At 41.6% G+C, this 22,054-nt stretch overlaps 3 protein-coding genes across 3 annotated transcripts in view; 2 read left to right on the forward strand and 1 right to left on the reverse strand.

The window, feature by feature from the left end:
* The first annotated feature begins 4,882 nt into the window (after positions 1-4,882).
* Positions 4,883-11,831, forward strand: GLT8D1 (glycosyltransferase 8 domain containing 1). The gene is made up of 9 exons (XM_006892293.1): positions 4,883-4,929; positions 5,009-5,107; positions 8,474-8,687; positions 10,047-10,164; positions 10,403-10,487; positions 10,591-10,703; positions 11,153-11,319; positions 11,398-11,510; positions 11,641-11,831. The coding sequence occupies exons 1-9, from the start codon at positions 4,914-4,916 to the stop codon at positions 11,829-11,831; spliced, it is 1,116 nt and encodes a 371-aa protein (XP_006892355.1). The 5' UTR covers positions 4,883-4,913.
* A 511-nt stretch (positions 11,832-12,342) lies between these two features.
* Positions 12,343-21,639, reverse strand: GNL3 (guanine nucleotide binding protein-like 3 (nucleolar)). The gene is given in 15 exon segments (XM_006903777.1): positions 12,343-12,421; positions 12,520-12,590; positions 12,800-12,975; positions 13,054-13,190; positions 13,277-13,419; positions 16,028-16,202; positions 16,835-16,922; positions 17,294-17,441; positions 17,634-17,746; positions 18,530-18,662; positions 19,647-19,730; positions 19,936-20,052; positions 20,163-20,300; positions 20,998-21,056; positions 21,627-21,639. Coding segments are annotated over 15 exon segments (1,674 nt in total).
* Positions 21,640-21,903: 264 nt separating this feature from the next.
* The window catches only part of PBRM1 (polybromo 1), a 116,884-nt gene continuing 116,733 nt past the window's right edge, over positions 21,904-22,054 (forward strand). The window contains exon 1 of the mRNA XM_006892245.1: positions 21,904-21,994. The gene's annotated coding sequence lies outside the window, so the exon portion shown is untranslated. The remainder of the gene's footprint in view (positions 21,995-22,054) is intronic.

Here is a 22,054-nt window from a genome sequence, read left to right on the forward strand (position 1 = left end):
TCGGCAGCAGCAGCGGCGGCGGCGGCGCCTCCTCCGACGGCAGGTAAGGGTGGCCCGCGTAGGGAGAACAACTTGCTGGAGCCCTCACTTGGGGGTCTCCCCGAGCCCGAAGCGTGGTTTTCAAACCTCGCGATCAATCCTGAGCATGTATCCTTAGCATTTAGTGGTTATCACCGCAGGCCACATCCTGCAGAGGGGGATCCCCTCGCTTGGCCGCCTCTCACACCTGACCGAAGAATTCCCGCTTGAGAGCGGGGATGCCTCGAACTCCTTCCTAGCCTCTATTTGCCCTTCACAGACCAAACAAGATTTTTAGAGACCAGCAAAGAGTTTGCTCTGCCTCTCTTTGGAAACTGCTGTGCATCTCAAAAGCTTAGATTACTGTATGTGAGGTGCAGTTCAGCGTTTTGGGGAGAATGAATTTACTGCAGGGAAACAGACCTGTGGGTCCCTGCAGATTTTCTGGTTTCTCCTGTGTTGCCTGCCAGGGCTAGGCACACCCAGGGCTAGGTGGTGGTGGTGGCGGCGGCTCCCACTTTTCTCTAATTGCAGTCATTAATATTCGTGCAGAAACATTTAGGAAAAACACTCCTGCAAAAACATTCAGGTCATCCTCTCTGTACCAGGTAGTGAGTGGATCAGGAGACTAAGACCAGGTCTTTGCCTTCCCAGATCCCAAAATGTTTCAAGAGAGAAGCATCATCACCCCAGAAATACACAACAGTGCAGGTTTCATTGACCCCAGGAAGGGAGTGGCCACTAGCAGAGAGGTGTTGGCTCTTAAGAGGACAGGCTGAGAAGGCTATACAGTCTTGAAAACCCCATGGAACATTCTGCTCTGCGCTGGTCAGAATTGATTCCATGGCAGCTCACAAGGATGCCCGGGAGATGGGGGAGCTTAGAGGACGTACAGCCCAATGTGGAAGCACCTGGATGCTTGCTCAATTGCTGAACGCTACATAGGACTAGCCAGATGAAGAGGTAAATGGATTATGTTCATTGCATTTCAACCTTTCAGTAAGGGAGATGCATGCTAAGATGCTTATTCTTTCTCTAAACTCGGGGGGAGCCAATCTGAGGGTAGGACAGGAAACTGCTACAAGAGTTTATACTGGCCTCCTGTTGCTGGCTGCCATCATGGGTTGGGTTTTTTTAATATACAAATTATTGTTATTATTATTTAACATAGCAGTGAATACATCACATTGTATTTTCTTCTTAAAAAAGAAATTTTTCGGGAGCTCTGGTGGCCTAGTAGCAAGAAGCTGCACTGCAATCCCAGAGGCACATGATTGGAATCCACCAGATGCTCTGCTGGAGAAGGAGGGACAATCTCCTCCTGGACCAGTCAGATCTGATTTGACGGTACACACACAAAAATAATAAAATTTTTTTAAAAATGAAAAAAAAAGTTTACTTTATATTGGTTTGCTTACAAAGTTTGTATACATCGTTTCACACTATTCTTCATTCACAGTTTCATATAATCATTCCTTTTCATTATATTTTATAAACTGAATCGTCATTTAATTATGCCCACCATTGCTCTGTCTTCCAGATCGCCACCGGATCTTTCCCATTTCTGTTATCCACCCCCCTTCCACCCATCTAATTGTGCGACCCAGTGATTTCCCCCCTGCCCATCCTTTCTGCTACCCCATTCCCCACTTGGATCTTCATACACATTTTTCTGGTTCTATATCTATAAATAGAAATCTATATTTCTATAATAGTGCCATCATGTTTCTATAGCTAAGTGTATTTAACATTCTAACCATCATGTAGTAGACATGTCCCTCTATGTTGTTTACTTTCAAGTGCATTTCATAGAGTATAAATGCTATGGAAACTTGATGATACTTGAACTATCAAGATAGAAAAGTGAGTAGCCTATCACGTTCTATTAGAGACAGTTCTACTGGCTTCCATGTTTTGTTTACATCATATAGGAGAGAAAGACGTTGATAATGTTCACCACTGTTTAGTCTTCTGAACTGTGTTGTCATCATTGTATTGTGTTTTTTCTTACACTGGAATTTGTGGTAAGAAGTTGTACAGCCAACTCAAAGGCAGGTGGTTTGAGCCCACGGAAACTGCTCAGTGGGATCGCCTCCCATGCAATTTACAGCCTCTGAAAACCCATTGAGGGTCAGGTTCTGATAATGGCACATAACAACAGCACCATGTATTTACACGGATGATGGGGCAATGGTACCAATGGTACGTACATTTCTAATCATAACCAGGCATCCTCAGGGTACTGAGCTTAGGGTCTTGGGGCCATAGTCCCTGGACACATCAAGGTAATGTGGTAACACAGTTCATAAAATCAGTGTTCTACATCTTACTCTGTTACTGAGTAGTGAGTAGGGATTTAAAAGCTTTTGCTGAGCCATCTAAGATGCAACTACTGGCTTTCTTTCCCCTGTTCAGAACAAAGAGGAAGAGAGCAAAATGTATATAAACAGTCTAAAGGACTGATGGACTGCTCCAACTTCTAAGACTCTTAAGACCAGGGTAAATAGGTGATGTCCAGCCACCACTCCTGATCACACTAAAGAAGAAGGTTACTGTAGTAGGAGGGTCTTAGATTGGGACAAATAAATGGAACAAAACTCAGAATCATAAAAATGACCAGGTGGCTTGGCCTGATAGTAACTGATAGAACCCTTGATAGTATGACCCCTAATCACCCTTTGAGCCTAGAAAGAAACTCACTCTTGTACTTCTACTTGTCAGCCAGACAGGCCTATAAGGTGAACAGTAACAGTGGAGAGGTACCTTTAGAACAATCGACCATACAAGATCCAAATGGCAGCTTTTGCTCATGTTTAAACTCAGAATGCAGGAAAGGATAAGATAGGATTAAAGGAAACAATCACAAGGAGGAAGTGGGAAGAGTAATTACAATATGGAAATTGTAATTAATATCATAAAACAAAATATATAAATAGTTGAATGGAAAATCACATTGCTTTGTAAACTTAAATCACACATGCGCACACACCCGATTTATAGCTTCTAACATCGAATGGAGTGTTGCCAGGAGTCAGAATCCATTCAATGACAGGGAGTTTGGTGGATTTTTGTTGGTAAATGGGTATCATTGACAGCATTGTGCTTCAGAATTGGTCTTGGAACTGTTTTTCATAGTAATGAATGCAACACTGGTCTTCAGTTTGTTGTTCCTAGTATAGTGGATGCCAATAGCATTTCAATTCAATTCACTAAGTGTTCTTTCTAGTGACACTCAGCTGCTAACTCAAAGATTGGTAGTTCCATCTCACTGCCTGTTCCATGCAAGAAAGCTGGGGCGATTTACTTCTGTAAAGAGTACAGCCTTGGAAGCCACAGGCCACAGCCATGGAAGTTTACTCTGTCCATACGTTTACATTGAATAGAATCAACTTGACTGCAGTGAGTCTATTAGTGATGAGAGTATCAGTCTTCATTTTTAATGACATTCAGTTTTCTTTGATTCATCCTTTGTGCATTCTATGTTTTGGTTACTAATGAATAGCCTTCTCATTTTGGGTGTGCCCCATTAACAAATAAAGATCCTTCCATCATTAAGGTTGATGCTGCTTTGATAAGGTCTTCCAGCTGAATGGACTCTTCTTCCAGCACTGAATCTACAGTGTTCTGCTTTTCAAAAGGTTCTTTAATTTTGGGGAATAGAGTGTCAGGCCTTTTGTCTGCAGATATCTGTCCTCTGTGGGTGACCCTGAGCTGCTCTGCTGGCTCAGTGGTGAGGAACTGCTCTGCAATGCAAAGGCATGCTGTTCTAATCCACCAGCTGCCCTGAGGGAGGATGGGCAGCCCCCTCCCATGTGATTTTCTGCCTCTGAAAACTTCAATCTGGACAATAAACAACAAACCAAACCATTTGGAGGACCCTGCGGGTATTTGAAATACTGGCTGTATAGCTTGTAGCATCCTAACAGAATACAAGCCACTATGGTATGACAAACTGACTATGGGTGGAAACTGTAGTGATTACTACCACAAACTCCTAAACCAGAAAACAATCTGTTGCTGTTGATTCCAACTGATGAGCACACGTCTCAGGATAGAACTGTATGACATAAAAGTCATCTTACAGAAGTAAATTGTTCCAGCTTTCTTCCATGGTACCCACTGGTGGCTTTGAACTGTTAACCTTTCAGTTAGTAGTCTAATGTCATCTAGATGCATACTGCATCATCTAGGGACTTCTGAAGTGCTTATACACCTGGAAAGCTTTTCCAGTTGTTAAGAATTTCCTTAGTGGCATGTAATGAATGATATGCTGATTCTTATACAGGCTTAAAGCTATCTATAGTTAATATGCTGTCGAGTTAGAACCAACCCATAGCTGACCATGCAGCAGATTTTCGGAAGCAGTAAATGACGGGAGATCTCCCATCTTCCTCTTGCTGAGCAGTTGGTGGATTTGAACCATGTGCTTTCGGGTTTGCAGTGCAAATCCTTGCCTCTAGGCCACCAAGAACCAAGGCTGTGCCAAGGATCAAGGCTGTATAGAATCTCCCAAGTTATCTGTAAGTATTTTGCTATCATAAAGAAAAGTTGTGAATTCAGATCCCATATTCCGTTCTTTTGAATGCTGGACCTAAACAACATGCCTCTGGAAATTTTATGAACTTGGATAAATGATGATGGTTATAGAAAGGCTTCAGACCTTTTGTTCATAGGGTTGCTGAGTTGTGCTTGATTCGAAAGCAAGAACATTATTCACTTCTTAGAAACATAATTCAAGGTGCATTTCTGGCAGAAAATAAATCAGGATCTTTGTTTTCTACCTGAATAAAAAGGAGTATGAATTCTAATAACCATTCTCATGTATTCTAACCTTAGGGGTTTGATTTTGTTTTGCAGAGTTGGTAACTAATGTTTATGCCAGACAGAAAAGAAAGATGTCATTTCGTAAAGGTACCCTCTTTTTACAAGTTATGTTGTTTTGTACTGCATCACAAGCTGCAGAGATGTATCCACGCTTTTCTTGTTTCAGTGAACATCATCATCCTGGTCCTGGCCATTGCTCTCTTCTTACTGGTTTTGCATCATAACTTCCTTGGACTGAGCAGTTTGCTAAGGAATGAGGTTTCAGGTATGGGAACTCTTATTAATGTCTTGGCATCTGTTAGGGGCCAAGAGCTCTCCATGTCTAACATGTAAATTAAGTCTCTGAATGGAAAAGGAAATTTTCTCAACCTTCCAGAAGCTGTTAAACGACTTTGAGAGACATGAAGAGGACTCTGTCCTCTCAAAGCACCCCGACTTTCCTTTTCCCTGTTGTGTAGTTGACTAGAGAATCCTTCCTAACTCAGAATCTGCTGAGACCCCATCTGGGCTACTGGCTCCTCACAAGCTGCCCGCCTCACTGGGTTTTTATAGGGCCAACCATGTTTGATACTTATTTACTCACTAGACTGTTAGCTTTTGCATGTTAGTCCCTTTCATCTCTTGACCCACATCAGCAGGACTCTAATAAAACTATAAATGTGTCAACTCATCAAAGAACTTGTTTAATAATCACTGGGTTTTTAAAAAAAATTTATTCATTCTGTTTTGCCTTGGTATTGGAATGTCTGAGGATGCAGGGAGTTTGTAAAAATAATTTCTGGATTACCACCTACCATAGTTAGGCAGAGCAAGAAACACCTCGTATTATTTTTCCTCTGGTTTTCACCAAGTACTCTGATGTTGTGTTCTATTGCAGTGGAGCTGACGCTCCAGCTTTCCAGAGGCAGTAAATCACACTGGAGGAGACTGATACTCTGATGTTGTTTTGTTGTTATGTGCAGTCAAGTTGCTTGTGACTCTTAGCGACCCTATGTACCACAGCCCTAAACTCTGCTCTGTCTTGTGCCAATCGCACTGTCTCTTGACACTCCCATCCCGATAACCCCAGTCACCGAATCGATCCACCTCATAGAGGGTCTTCCCCTCCCGCGCTGTCCCCCCACCCTCCCCAGCATGATGTCCTTTTCCAAGGACCAGTCTCTTCTTACAACATGTCCAAAGTATGTTAGAGGGAGCCTCAGAATCCTTACTTCCAAAGACCCACCCGGTTTAACTCTTTCTAGGATGAATCCGTTTGTTTTCCTAGCAGTCCATGATACTCTCAATACTCTTCTCCAGCACCACAGCTCAAAGGCATCAATTCTCCTTCTGTCCTCTTTGGTCATTGTCCAACTCTCTGATGCATAACAAGTGATTGGAAAGACCATGGATCACTTGTTTGCATACTCTGACAGCATGTTTTATTAATAATCTATGTCCATTGCTTACTTAGTTATGTACCATCAAAAACTGACCCATAGCTGACCCTCCAGCAGTTTATCAGACAGTAAATTGCTGGGAGATTGTCCATCTTTCTCCCACAGAGCAGCTGGTCAATGTGACTGGCAGCTTAGCTCCTTACCATTAGGCCACCAGAGCTCCCTTATGTACATTTGTCTATAAAGTCATACATGTTCCTGGTGGGAAATTTGTAAAAATAGCCTTTAAGTTCCTTGAGGAAATTCTCCCCAGTTCTGCTTTTTCTCACAGTTGGTACCTACAATGTATTCAGTAAAATACTGTTAGGTGCCCTCGAGTCACCTGTGATGTTCAACAGCTCTGAAGCCTGCCCTATCCTGAGCCAGTTTTACTCTGACATACCTACTCCCTTTCCCCAGTGACTTTTATCAGTTCATCTCATCTGAGGTCTTCCTCTACTGTGCTGTTCCTCTACCCTTCTAAGCATGACGCCATTTTCAAGGATTGGATCCTTCCTGGCCACATGCCCAAAGTATGTGAGACAGAGTTTCTCTGAATGATTTCATCACCAGGAAACAATTATTACTATTTTCAGTACTTTCTAGTAGTCCTTTCTCTAAAATGGAGATTATGCTACCTATGTTGTTTGTTGTTATGTGCCGTCGAGTCGTTTGTAACTCATAGCGACCCTGTATACAACGGCCCTAAACCCTGCTCTGTCCTGTGCCAATTGCACTGCCTCTTACACACCCATCCCGATTACCCCAGTCACTGAATCAGTCCATCTCATAGAGGGTCTTCCCCTTTTGCACCGTCCCTCTCCAAGGACCTGTCCCTCCTTGCAACATGCCTAAAGTATGTCAGACGAAGCCCCAGAATCCTTGCCTCCAAGGAGTTGCTTGGTTTAATCCTCTCCAGGATGAATCTGTTTGTTTGCTTGGCAGTCCATGGTACATTCAATACTCTCCTTCAGCACCACAGCTCAAAGGCATCAATTCTCCTCTGTCCTCCCTAGTCATTGTCCAACTCTCTGATGCATAACAAGTGATTACAAAGACCATGGCCTGTATCAGGCGCACCGTAGTCTCCAGAGAGACACCGTTGCTCTTGAGTACTTTAGAGAGGTCCCTAGCAGCAGACTTTCTCATCGTAATAAGTTTATTTCCTTATTGCTGGTGCCAAGAGCAAGATTCTACTGAAGATTATCCAAAAACAACTGGAACAGCACATTAGCAGAGAATTGCCAGAGTCCAGGCTGGGTTTAGAAGGGGTCGTGGTACTATGGATATTGTAACTGATGTTAGATGGATCTTACCTGAAAGCAGGGAATACCAAAAGAATGTCTATCTGTGTTTCATTGATTATGCAAGGGCATTTGACTGTGGATCATAACAAACTGTGGCTGACTTTGAGAAGAATGGGAATCCCAGAACATTTAATCGTGCTAATGTGAAACCTATACTTGGACCAAGAGGCAGTTGTCAGAACAGAGCAGGGTAACACTGCATGGTGCAAAATTGGGAAGGGTGTATGCCAGGGATGTGTCCTGTCTCCATACCTTTTCAACCTGTATGCAGAGCAGATTATCTGGGAGACTGGGCTCTACAAGGAGAATTGTGGCATCAGGATTGGTGGAAGATCTATTAACAATCTTGTGTTATGCAGATGACACAACCCTGCTTGCTGAAACTGAGGAGGACCTCATGCACTTGCTGCAGAGGTTCAAGGACTGCAGCCTTCAGTGTGGACTAAGGCTCAATGTCAAGAAGACAAAGATTCTCACCACTGGACCAAGTGGTAGCATCAGGATGGATGGCAAAGAGATTGAGATTGTTCACAGCTTTAGTTTGCTCGGCTCCATATCCACTGCAAAAATGCCATTTTCCTACAAATTATGCCTTAAGCATGTCACAATTATAGAAATTCTTCATTATCATTTTGATAACAGTTTTAGTGGTTTCCACAGGAAAAGTCTTTTTAGTAGTGACTGTTGTGTGACCAGAGCACATTCCAGAAAGGTTCTCTGTTACACTCCCACTGGTCATAGATCAGATTGCCATCACCATATTGTGTTTTGCTTTTTGGTGTGTGGTGGTTTGTTTTGGGGTGCTGTGAGGTTTTTTTGGCATCGTATTTTAAATATTTTTTGGGCCTTCGGTTCTGTAGATAAAGCTTATCTGTTGTTTCTTTGCCTTCCTTTTTGTGTTTTCAGATTCAGGAATTTTGGGGCTTCAACCCATAGACTTTATCCCAAATGCTCCCCGACATGCAGGAGATGGGAGACCTGAGGAGATTCCTGTGGTCATCGCTGCAACTGAAGACAGGCTTGGGGGAGCCATCGCAGCCATGAACAGTGTTCAGCAAAACACTCGCTCCAATGTGATCTTTTACATTGTTACACTCAATGACACCGTGGACCATCTCCGGTGAGCTTGGTTTGCCTGATGATTCTGCTTCTAGAAGACACTTTAGAGCAGTTCAGGTGGCTATCTGGGAATTGGGTTTTTTATAGTTGAGATTAACTGTACATGAGATCTCTTCCATGTGGCTATCTGGGAATTGGGTTTTTTATAGTTGAGATTAACTGTACATGAGATCTCTTCCATGTGATTGTACCATAAGCATGCCCCTAGAGAGGACAGTAGAAACAAGAGGAGCTTAGTTCAGAAAAGCAGCTGTCACTTTGGACATGGACTTTTAACTCCAGTCTTTTTTTTTGGTACTAAAGACGCTATGAAGTAGTGTGTTGATGTACATCTTGGTGCATGTTCCTGTTTCATAGGATATGCTTTTTGAGTGCTTTTCATTCAAGGTATATGGTCTAGAATGGACTTAGGAGTAGGAAGGTCATGTGGGTAAGTTGTAATTACAGATCCTGAAGTAAATCCTGGTCCATGGACCAAGTGATTTATGGCAAAGTAACTTAGCCTCTTGGAGCCCATTTATTGATTTAAAAATACAGAGTGAAGATGCTCAATTTGGAGCATTTTCTTGTGAAGTAAATGAGATACTGGTTCAAAACCTAGTCATACACCCTGCCACAAGAGATCCAAGTGAGGTACTAGCAGATAAGTACTCAGTAAAAGAATAAATAAAAATGATCAACATTTTTATCGGTATTTTGCAAATGCTTTGGAGTAAGGTTTAACTATTCAAAGACATAGCTTGAAAGACTCAAAAATTTCTGTTTCTCTTGTGCTTTTCTCTATGGTTGGTTCTTGTTTAGGGAGGATAGTATTTTTAGTTTATGAATGGTATTATAAATTTTTTCCTTTAGTCTAAAAACCTCAAAGACCAATCTAATACATAAATAATTATGTCCTGCAAACTGCTGATTTAAAGTGGACCTAGGAAAAGGGTGCAGTAATTCTTTAGGGAACATTGGCTTGCCTATGGGCAATCCCTTAGATTTACATAGAGTAATAATTGGTGGTTATCATTATAAAATGAATTTTTAGTTTCCAGCTTTGTTCATAATCAAGGCTCATTGTTTACCCAAGTATTCTCAGGACAAGAATGACTCATAGTGGATTTTTTAATAGCACTGTTAAATGTTGTAAAGTGCTTTAAGGTTGATGTGAGCACAAAGGAATACTGGAGAATCTGATTTCAAGAAGGACTTTAGTGAAAACAGTCATTTCAAATGAGGAAACCTTATTTGTGTGCACAGGGCTAGATTCTTTGGACCCTAGGGCCTCTTAAATACAGGTGCCATCATTGAAGGCACAAAGCTCTGATTTGGAGGTATGGTTATTTAAAAGTGCACTTTTGTTTTTCTTCATTAGGTCTTGGCTCAAAAGTGGTTCACTCAAAAATATCAGGTATAAAATTGTGAATTTTGATACTAAACTTTTGGAAGGGAAAGTAAAGGAAGATCCTGACCAGGGCGATTCTATAAAACCAGTGAGTTCTATGCATTCTTATTTATATGTGGGGTAATTTACTAGTAAAGGAACAGAAGATCTGAGAAACTGTGGACAATGTCAGTAGTTTCCATAGTACCAAGCTGGAAGGGATTTGGTTTAGGAGACCCCTGGACACCTTCTCCTGCATGAGTTCTGAGAACACTGTGGAAATATCTGTAAAGCACAGCCACTGATCGATCCTAGCCTGATCTATGACTTTCCCCCCTTGTTTACAGTTAATTTTTGCAAGGTTCTACTTGCCAATTCTGGTCCCCAATGTGAAGAAGGCCATATATATGGATGATGATGTAATTGTTCAAGGTACCAAAGTATGCCACCATCATGGTATCCTGTGTAAGGTCACAAGTGGGAAGAACAGGTAATGAATGCCTAGGCAACTGGAGCCGTGCCCTGTCTATTTCAGGTGATATCCTTGCCCTTTACAATACACTACTGAAGCCAGGACATGCAGCTGCATTCTCAGAAGACTGTGACTCAACCTCTACCAAAGTCATCATCCGTGGAGCAGGAAACCAGGTAATTTACTATTAGATTCCTTACACAGACACTCCACAGTACAGTACAGTTGAGGCAGAAGAGGTGAGAAACTTCAAGAAATTGAGCATTCTTCTTTTATGTTCTTCAATTTCATCTCGAAGTCCCAATCTGTTTATGGCTTAATGCAACATTCCTTGAACATTTGCCTCAGGATGATGAAATCTAGGTTTCTTTTCTGTCAAATTTGAAATCCTGGTTTGCTTTAGATTCATTAAGTCAGAACCAACTCCTAACAGGCTTCCAAGGCTTTAAATTGTACTCGAGAAGGTTGCCCATCTTCTGCAGAGCTGCTGATGTGTTTAACTGCCAGAAAAGCTTTTAGAAGCCTGTTAATGAGATGTCACAGGCAGCATTAACAACTTTTCCCTTCACTAGCTATCAATTCAGTGTGGAACTGTAAATACAGTGTAGCTCATTTATTCTTTTAGTACAATTACATTGGATACCTGGACTATAAAAAGGAAAGGATACGCAAACTTTCTATGAAAGCCAGTACCTGCTCATTTAATCCTGGAGTTTTTGTTGCAAACCTGACAGAATGGAAGCGACAAAATATAACCAACCAGCTGGAGAAATGGATGAAACTCAATGTAGAGTAAGTACTAAATGGCTTGTGTGAAAGCTTTCCATTCTCAGAGCTTTCTAACAGCATCTTGTCTATCCTACCACCAAGGGAGGGACTCTATAGCAGAACCCTGGCTGGCAGCATCACAACCCCTCCACTGTTGATAGTGTTTTATCAGCAGCACTCTACGATTGACCCTATGTGGAATGTTCGCCACCTTGGTAAGTAGAAGCAGAGGTTTTGTAACTACCTAATAAAACACCTAATTCTGGGGATGGGATCAAACCATTATTTCTGCACTCTTTCACCACTGCCTTATATAGAATGACTGCAGTCTTCTCTCCATGTTAGGGTCCAGTGCTGGAAAACGATATTCACCTCAGTTTATAAAGGCTGCTAAGTTACTCCACTGGAATGGGCACTTTAAACCATGGGGGAGAACTGCCTCATATATTGATGTCTGGGAAAAATGGTATATTCCAGATCCAACAGGCAAATTCAGCCTAATACGAAGACACGTGGAGATCACAAATACAAATTAAAACATTTTAAAACTGAAACACTTCTGAGGATATCCTGGGAGAAGGTAATATGTTTGAGAAGTATTCACTTCTTCTAAATCTGGAGAAGGAAGGAAATGTTGCAGCTGACCAAGATGACGAACTGCCCCATGCAAGCCAGGCTGCATGTATTTATGGTCTTGTCTCCATCTGCCTTACTACTAAGTGTTTTCTTACTACGATGTTATAGAAACAAGATGAATGGACTGTACATCTAGTACAGATAGTTAAAAACAGTTCTTTGGTTTACACTGTTAACTTCTGAATCTATTTCTAAATAAAGTAAAACTGAGTATTTTTCCCCAAGATGCTTCTGCTTCCTTCCATCCATTTGACATATTACATGAGTCATTGTATTAAACAACTGGTATCTCCAAACTGACTCTTTAATGAATTATAATACATATTTACAGAATTATGACTTACTTTAACAAACATGTTATGTAACAGGTTAGCAGAATGCTCAAAAGACCTCACAGAAAACAAGGTTTTATCATACATAGTCTGTACTGAAGTCATAAGCATCATCCTCTTCAGTCATTTTATCCAGTGCAAAAGATCCTGCTACTTGACTGACTGGCTGTTGTTCACCTGGATTGGATGAAAGGGTTTGTTTTGAATGTAAGCCATTCTGTGCAATGCTGCTTAGAAAACCCCACCTAACCCAGACTCACCAGCTCGACACTCCTCAGGCATGGCTTCCCATGTCTCCTCTACAGGAGCTCTATCTGAGCTCTCTTCCTGTAAAGCACAGAGGAACATCAATTAAGTTATTTATTTATCTGGAAAAAGTTCAGTCTTTGATGACACATATGATGATCTTCATAAAATGAAAGATCGTAGTCTTGCATTTTAAAGGAGGGCTTCTAGTCTATTACAAAATACGGATCTCCACTTAGAGCCCCTTTCCATTTGTTGTGTCTCTTAAATACTTTATGGAATACACTTACATCAGTGTCTTCGCCATCAAGACTCTCTGGATCACTGTCCATGCCCTCCTCTTCCTCCTGCTTCCCCTCTCTTGGTTTTGGCAAGTCCTGAGGTAAATCTTTTTCTTCTATGATTCCATTTGTGAAACCCGAAGATTGAAAAAGGATGCTATTGGCTAAGCGAGGCCCCTTAATGGCTAGGAAAGAAACAACCAAGTAAGAGATGAACTTTTCCTGCCCTGGCAGCTGGCAAGAGGCAGTGGAGTCCATCTTACCTTGTATGCTATGTGCATTGTTCTTTCCCAGTTCTTCCATATTCAAGCCCAACTTCATATTTGCTACTGTACATTCATTAAAATGAGAAGAACAAGTCCAGGATGTTGGAGGCTGGCAATAGTAGCCTAAGGTAGCACTAGTATTGAAAAAAAACAGAACCTGTCAAAAGGCAAGTTTTCTTCCTGTGTGAAGATCAAAAAGTCAAGTAGAAAGAGGCCTCACCCTGTCCACTGAGACCACAGCAACTTGGCAGCACCTTCTACATTTGGGCTTCCACCTTTTTGGTGTAGTCCTCTTCTCCGAGCAAGTGAGGTAAAAAAGTCCAGAGGATTCTTATAGTCTGGGACAGTAAATTTCAATACTACCTTTAAAGAGGGGGAGAGAAAGACCATGAACTCTCATTCACCTGCTATAGTGCAGACTGGACTGTGAAACAGACTTTTAAAGACAAAAAGGTTTTATCTCCTCCTAGACATAGTTAAGTTCCAAAGAAACAGAGCAATGGAATCAATCTAACAAGCATATCTTTACACTTTGAGTCAACTGGTTTTTGTCAGGGGTGCAAAGATACGTAAGTACACTTTCTAACAAAAGGTTCTGTGATACCTGTATCTCCACAAAAGAATGAAGTTGGAATAATTTTTTTCTATCTTTACCACAAAAAAGCAGTATGAATCCTAAACCTAAATATTAGGAACTAAAACAATACTTTTTTTTTTACGTTTTATTATTTTTTGTGTGTACCATCAAATTGGATCTGACTGGTACAGGAGATTGCCCCTCCTCCAGCAGAGCATCTGGTGCATTCAAACCATGTACCTCTGGGACTGCAGTGCAGCTTCTCACCACTAGACTAGGCCACCAGAGCTCCCTAAACTCTTAAGAAAACAAGCACAAGGGGAGTTCTGGTGGCCTAGTGGCAAGAAGCTGCACTACAATCCCAGAGGGCGCACGGTTCGAATCCACCAGATGCTCTGCCAGGGAAGGAGGGACAATCTCCTCCTGCACCATTCAGATCTGATTTGATGGTACACACAAATAATAAAATAAAAATTAAAAAAATTTTAAAAAAGAAAACACAAAAGCTCACTTTGGTTAGTGATACTGACAAAGACCAAAGGAAAACGGTAAACTGAAAATCCTTTGGACATTTGATGCCATCAAATTGACCAACCACCTACCAAACTGGGAGAAAATATTTGAAAATTGTGTCTGCTAACAGGCATTTATAAGAACACTATCACAACTAAATAAAATAAGCGAAGGTACTTGACTTCTCTCCAAAGATGTAAAAGCATAAAAAGTTAAATATTGTGGGCCATTAGAAAAATACCAATCTGAAAGCCCTGTGAAAAAGCCTGAATAAACGAGACTTGATCAGATAAAAAAAAAAGAAAAATACAACTAAAGATGAAAAAACAACTACCATCCCAGGTATAACTAATTTGTACTATACATTGAGAAGTTTCAACTAAAGTCAAAGAAAACGTGTACAAATTATTGAAGGAGAAAACTAATGTGCTCTGAAAACTCACACCCAAACCTCAATGAAATCTTCCAAATAATAATCATCATCAACCTCAAAATTTCTGCTTTAAATTTCCATGCCAATTTTCAGCCCCCTTACTGTACCAGGCAAGGTTAGTGGTTACTGAAAATACCACCAAGACAGAGTTATCTAAAGACAAATTTGGTAATGTGTTAACTATGCAAATAAAGATCGTATAGTTTAAAAACAAATCTTACATAGCCTTACGTGTCAAATTTTTCTTTTCTTTAAAAGCAGTTAAGTTGTGTACAGTGAGATAAAATGCTTTATAGACAAGGATAAAAACACAGCACAACAAACTATTCCTCCTCTACTTGGTCATGACAAATCCCTTTTTGGCTGCCATCAGACTTGCCTGTAGCCCTGTACACATCAATATCCTTCTATCTCTCTCCCAGCTTCTTCGCAACAGCACCAAAGGAAAGGTCAGAGAGCTCAGCTTTGATTTTGGGGTGTTACTCAGAGAAAAACAAAAAAGCTGAAAGCAGCATCTTGGGTGCACTGGGATCCTTGAACTTTTTTTTGCCCTTAGAAGGGATTTAAGTTTTCATGTCTACCATAATGGGCCTTGTCTGCCTTTTCCATGTCTTTAATTTACCTTTCTCTTTTGCAGGCATGGTTCCACCTGAGAACTTAGAAAATTCTGAGAAACTGATGGAAACATCTGGGTGGTTCTTGTGGCTCCTCTAAGCAGATCTGTATGACAAATGTTTATATTTTGCCTCTTGGCTTCATAGGATTTCCTTTGCCCATCGTTATTTCTCATCTGTGAGGCAGAGTCACTCAGTGGTGTCTCTATGGAGCTCAATATACTAAAATGGCTGAGAGCTGAGAGCCAGAGCCAGCTATGACAGTGTTAGTAGCAAATAGTGCTGGCCAAGATCTACATGGAACTGATACAATGATGGTGATATACATTAATGGTACAGACTCTGGGTTGGTAATGTGGGCCAGCAATTAAGATGTCCATACAAAAAGTATGTATGCATTCACAACAAGGTTTTTAGAACTAAAGTAGAGAACAACTCAAATGTCCACAAACGGGTGCATGCGCACCCCCCTCCAAAGAACTGTGAAAATAAAAATGTAGCTACAACATGGATGAATCTCATTTTACTTGCTAAGTGAGACAAGTCACAAAGAACCACAAAGCTATATGACAGACTCTAAGATAAATCTGTAGCAACAAATCCTACTGTCTCCACGGGTAGAGAAATCCTTTCTTGCATTTAGTATCATAGTGATGGTTACAAGAAAACTATGGACCATCAAAACCAAACTGTAACCACCTTACATTTTTGCTGTCTACAGAAAAATTAAAGCCAACATCAAAATGTTCTCCCCTCCCAACCTGAGTATTTTCCAGAAAATATTATGATGAAAAAAAATGGCAGCAAGGATCATGAGGAAAAAGGTCCCCTTACCTGTCGTTTGTCAGCCTGAGACAGGATGGCACTGGCAGCTTCCACTGGTTTTATTACTTCAATACTTGCTGGACTTCTTACAGCAAGTGCAGTAGCAGAGTTAAGTGGAGACACGATAACAGTAGGACTGTCTATGATTGTGATCTGTTTGTCCAAGGGGACAATCTGCATATTCCTAGGAGAGAGCTAATATTCAAAGGGGGCACAGGTTCATCTATACGCCAGAAAGGAGAACATGAAGCTCAGGGTTGGATTGAACAAACTCAGCACAGTCAGTCAGATCCAGTTTTCTCATCATTTGCTTCATGTTGGTTGGAAACCCACATTTCCTCCCCCTTTCTAAAGGACAAGATGCCATGCTTATGTATCAATACTTCTTTCTCTGCCCTAAATACTGCTCTTTCACCCAGTAAACGTCATTTCTCAAGATAGATTCACATACTCTACTGTTATTTTTTTATACTTTAACCAGCTCTTCAAAAACTTCTGTTGTGAGGAATCACTGTCAACTACAACCCTTAGTGACCCCGTACCTGCTCTGTCCCATCCTCAACATGATACACTTGAGTTCACTGTTATAAGTCAAGGGTCAATCCATCTTGCTGAGTAGAACAGAGCCAAAGTGTTTCTGACTCTGAATTTCACTGTCTCTCTCTCTCACACACACACACACACAAAATCTCTCATATCCAGCTGCTGAGTTCAATGTTCCAAGACTAGCTCAGATCTAAACACCTTCCTTTCACAAACAGTTTTAAAGGGGATTTATACTTTGTAAGAAATTCAATAAAAAGGAACCTGCCTTACCTTGTAAGACCCATGGCTATACCAACATTGCATGCCCGTTCTTGTTTTAAACTATTAATGATGCTGCTTTTACCCACATTTGGGAAACCTAAATGAGAAAATGAAACAAAGGTTAATAATAACTATACAATTTCTACCATCTTATTTTATGGTTGGTGTTTAGATCAAAATCAGAGTTGGACTGAGCGTCTTCACGTCAACATTAAGCTCAATATTAAATTCTTCATTTCTTGCTTTTGCAATTAAGGGCAGAACTAGACTGCATCCAAAGTCTCAGGAACATAGTACAATGACCAGTCAGAATGAAAAAGATTATCAGGTAGCAATGGCATCCTTGTGTTCTTGATGAAGATATAAAGTAGTTCATATTTGAGCCTTCTATCTGGCAACTGAGGCAGAGTTAAGGTAGACTTTAAAAATATTGCCACTGAGGTAAAATGTGAAGCAAAATAAACTCACCAATCACACCAACGCAAATAGCTTTGCCACATGTCTCCTGAAATCCTCGAAGCAGCTTCATAAGGCCGTCTTTACCAAAGCAGACTTCACTTCTGTAGGGGGCAGCTTTCTTCTTTACCTTCAATGTCCAAATTTCAAATTAATACTTCTAACAATTTGGCCCTTAACCACTGAATGGTACTACTGGTTTTCAACTATTTCTGGATGAAATCAGAGTTGGATCTTATATTTTCTCATTTTTTTCCAAAAAAAAAAAAAGGATCAAAATGTGCTCACTCATCATATTTCAACCAGTAAAAGCCTGAAAGAACCACACCTGCCACAACCCAAGTTAATGTACCTGGATTAGCTTTCCTTTGTCCTTCAACTTCGTTGAGGATCTGAACACCACTGTTGGCAATTCTTTCTCCAAATAATTTAGCCAGCTCTCCAAATTCTCTTTTGGTACCAGATCTGCTAGGAATTAGGAAAATGACATTCTCATATCTGGTCTTTATAAAAAAAGGTACTTACAAAACCTGTTAATCATCCCACTTTTCCCCCCGAGAAGATTTAACAGAAAAAGGGGGAGGGGTATGCTGCCATGCTGACTTTGTCTTAACAGAGACAAACATCAGTATTTTTGTGTTCTGGCACTTTGAACCCACTAGCTGCCCCTATGAACAAAGATAAGGCAGTCTGCTGCTTTATTTATTAAGAGCCTTAGAAACCATGGGGGGCTCCATCCTATAGAACTGCTATGAGTTGACATCAACTTGAAGGAAGTGTGTTTGGTATGAGTTGGTAATTCCTCCATCACCCTCTGTACTGCTAAGCCTTTCAGGTAAGAATCAACTTCTGGATTCCAGCCCTATTATCCTTATGGCAAATTCTTCTTAAAATTCCATTTCTATTGTATGCAAAACAAATGCATTCTGGGCTTTCCCATTTTTGCTATAATCCCAGATACACAATTAGAAGTTTTCACAAGAATATTTTGACCACAGGTTTTGATTCATTACACTCCCAAAACATAGTATGTTATGAGGAGCATCTGTCATCACCTTCTCTGTGAAATGTATAAAACCAATGACCTATGCAGAGAAGCAGACAATTCCAACACCCACTGCCCAGCACTGGCTTTGAGGTCAGAGTTGGATCTTATCAGTCTTCAGTGACAGTCAGACTGTTCAGATGTTTTCCTCATACCTCATTCACCAAGGCACCTACACGACAAAGGGCATCTCTTCTGCTCACCTGACTTATTTAACACGAGTACCAGCCTTTTCTGTCCACTGTTGACAACAACCTCTTCTACCTGTGGACATCTGCTACCAAGAGGATCTCTGGCATCTAACACTTCTAGTATAACATCTGAGGCTTCAATCACCTGTCAGGGGAGAAACAATCAAAACAATATCACACCCCTGGCTCCAGGAGCTGCTTGATAAGGTTTTAGCAGAATCTACTTTACAACACGATACCTCCAAGCTGGACCTCATGTGTTCACTATGGTATGAAAAATATTTTTATGTAATCACTTCTCACACAAGAAACTCTCAGCCTTTCCTCAATGTAGATTTCAATAATACAATCTGAATCTACCCTCTTCCCATAGTATATTACATAATTTGAAAGGTCCCAGAGATGTTAAGAAAAATAACCAGGGTCCGGATATTTAAGAGTGTAGAAGGGGAGTACAAGGGAACAACTCCATGGAGAGCACTTGTGACTTAACTGACTTCCTTGACTGAGGCTTCAATGAGCCACTGTACAGTCGCTTAGTTTCATACTACTTACTATTAAGTACCTCATTCAAACTTAAAGGCATTCTATCCACACATCAGTTTCAAAGGCAATGCTTATGAGGAACAACTGCTCCCCATAAACCGATGGAAATATTTAAAAAGTAAATAAACCTATTTCATTTCCTTAATCCTAACAAAAAGGCTGTATATGAAACAGGTCAAGCTGAGGAATTCTAATAGTTCCACTGATTCCACTTCCACCTTTACAAGGCTCGTGCCAATCTTTTGGCCTATTGGTAAGCAACTGCAGGCAGTTCAAATCCGCCAGCTGATCCATAGGAAGTTTAGCAATCTCTGCCTGCATGACTCACCACCTTTATTTTATCCACTTGGTTACTACCCAACATGCACATAAGAAATTTAAAAGCCTATTATTTTCTTAAAATATTACTATTTTTGTGTGTGTACCGTCAAATCGGATCTGACAAGAGATTGCCCCTCCGTCTCCAACAGATCATCTGGTGGATTAGAACTGCGTACCTCTGGGATTACAGTGCATCTTCTTGCCATTAGGCCACCAGAGCTCCCAAAACCTCATGCTTAAGCACTAAGCTAGACCAAAATACCTTTTTCAGCTCTTGACAATATATGGTCTTCGGATTCCGTTTACCCGACTTGGCTTTATCCTTTGTTTTGCTTTGTTCACATTCCTCAATAATAGAAGAAAGAGTAAGAAATGGTAAGTACAAGTTATTAACACGTTGTTACATTTTCCATGGCTGACGACAGGCCCCACGTCTGATTATCTTATACCTGAAGTCAAGTCTCCCCTCCCTACCCTACCCTTAAAAGACACAGAAGCTACCCAATCTGTGTGCTTTTACTTCTGACTGACTCAAAGAGAGCCAAACATACCTTCTCCTTCACAAGTTCCTCATTAGATGGCTTAACACTAAGGTCACTTGCAAGGTTTCTTCTCTTGTCTAGTTCCTTCTGTCTGTCAAGCTTCTGCTGTTGTCTTAGTTCTTCAAGCTATATCCAATCCATAAAATAAGCCAAATTGACTTAGTGTTTTTATCTTACAATTGAATAGATTTATTTAAAAAAAAAAAAATTATTCAAAACGTCAACAAACAACATACTCGCTGTTTTCTTAGCTCAGCTTCCCGGAGAAGTGCTTCTTTAAAGGGAGCGCTGTTTGGAACACCTGGATCTTTCCTAGGCTTCTTGCGACCCTGTTTTTTTGCTTGCTTCCTCAATTTCCGATGATGCTCTCGCACCTGTTGTAATGAAAATATTACTTCCTTTTAAAGTAGGATCTCCTTATTAAAACAAAAGTTTATGTGGGCAAACATTAACCACAGCTTAAAGTCACCTGTTTGGTAGCCTAGAAAAATGGAGCTTTAGCAGAATTTACACACAAGTTCAAAACTACATCCTCCGCCTGGAGTCAATTCCAACTCACAGTAAACCTATCTGTGAAAGTAGAACTACCCCACAGGGTTTCTGAGACTGTCACAGCAGACAACTACATCTTTCTGCAAAACTGCTGGTGGATTCAAACAGTGGACTTTTTTGATCTAACCACTGTGCCAAAAAGGATCCTTAGAACACAAGGGATGGGTTACTGCAAGGTATAGACAAAAAATAAACAAACCAACAAAAAAAAACCCAAATAAAAAACACCACCCCAAAAACCACCAAGCTTCATCCACCCCTCTTCAGAGATTATTCAACCTGTAAAGTTAAAAACCAAATTAGTTGCACTTTTTCATAGCGTCCTCCCTCCTCCTGAGGTTCAATAATCAGGCAGACTTCCACGTAAAGTGAGAGATCCCTCAGAAATTACTTAGCTGCCACAAATGACGGTAATATATCGGGAAAAAAAAAGTGTTTCTAAGCACGGTAGTCAATTTAAAAGTGTGCGGCAACGTGTTAAGCAATACATAACTTAGTTCTCCCAAATAGAACACCCACCTTTTTTTGGATTTTATACCTCTTATGGCAGGTCATGCGTTTACTCGCTTTCTTTAACTCTACAAAGAACACAAAAGAATTAGCCATCAAGGACTTGTTTGCTTCGTTTGTAATCTTAACTATGGTCTCACGTATTTTTGTGCTACAAATCATTTGGGCCCCATAATAAAAACATTCATGATTCTCTCAAATTCCAGATTTGACACTAGACATGGACTGGGGCTCCCAGTTGCCTGCCTCCTGCCCAAATCAGACAAGCACGACATACGGAGAAGACAGAACAGCTATCTTGAGCCAAACACCACCAATCACAACGTAGGACTAACAGTGGGCTCGGAAAACGGCTTTCGGCTCACCCACAGGCCGGCCCGCACGTGGCTCGCATAAAATTTAGTTCACGTGCTATTTTCTTACTAGATTTCCGCTCTTCTCCACCCTTAAATAGTGGACTGCACAATGAGCCCACCGATTGGCAACATCGACGTGAGGCCTTCCAACTCTCGGTTCAAAATAGGACCAGAAAGGCCTAGTCACACCCCGGCAAGCAGAAGGGCGCCCTGGGGGACTCGGTAACCACCAGTCAGGGATTAACCCGCGCCCGCCCACCCCCGTCGTCTGCTTCCACTCACTCGGCCGCTTCATACTGGCGATTCGGACGACAACAGACACAGCAAAACCAAACTTCCTCAGCAAACGCCACGTGCGAACTGAGAGCACGAACAGGCGTCACGCACTCACGTCCGCGCCGTAAAGCGCGCCTCAGCCGCCGTCACTACCGCGCGTGCGCGCGCAGCAACTGTCGCAAAAGAGCCGGGCTCGCTTGGCGGCCGCGGGAGTGGCTTTGCGGCGGTACCGGGAGGGGTCGAGGCGACGAGGGCGGCGGGTGCTGAAGCGACGGCAGCGGCCGCGCCCGAAGGAGCAAATAGCAGCAGCCGTGGCGGCTACGGGGCGGGGCTCGGCGGTCGGCGGCCGGAGCTGCAGACGGCGGAGCGGCGGGGTAAGACGGGCTGAAGTCGGGCGGGGCCGCTTCCCCTCGTCCGGCCGCTGAGCCTTTGTG

This window comes from Elephantulus edwardii, unplaced genomic scaffold (assembly GCF_000299155.1).
Source record: "Elephantulus edwardii isolate Elephantulus edwardi_28Jun2011 unplaced genomic scaffold, EleEdw1.0 scaffold00113, whole genome shotgun sequence".
Classification (NCBI taxonomy): domain Eukaryota; kingdom Metazoa; phylum Chordata; class Mammalia; order Macroscelidea; family Macroscelididae; genus Elephantulus; species Elephantulus edwardii.

What these genes read in the sequence shown, in the direction of transcription:
- GLT8D1 (XM_006892293.1), top strand. An exon ending in AGGGCGATTCTATAAAACCA is followed by an intron (nt 10,165 to 10,402) that starts GTGAGTTCTATG and finishes CCTTGTTTACAG; the next exon opens with TTAATTTTTGCAAGGTTCTA. An exon ending in TGGATGAAACTCAATGTAGA is followed by an intron (nt 11,320 to 11,397) that starts GTAAGTACTAAA and finishes CCTACCACCAAG; the next exon opens with GGAGGGACTCTATAGCAGAA.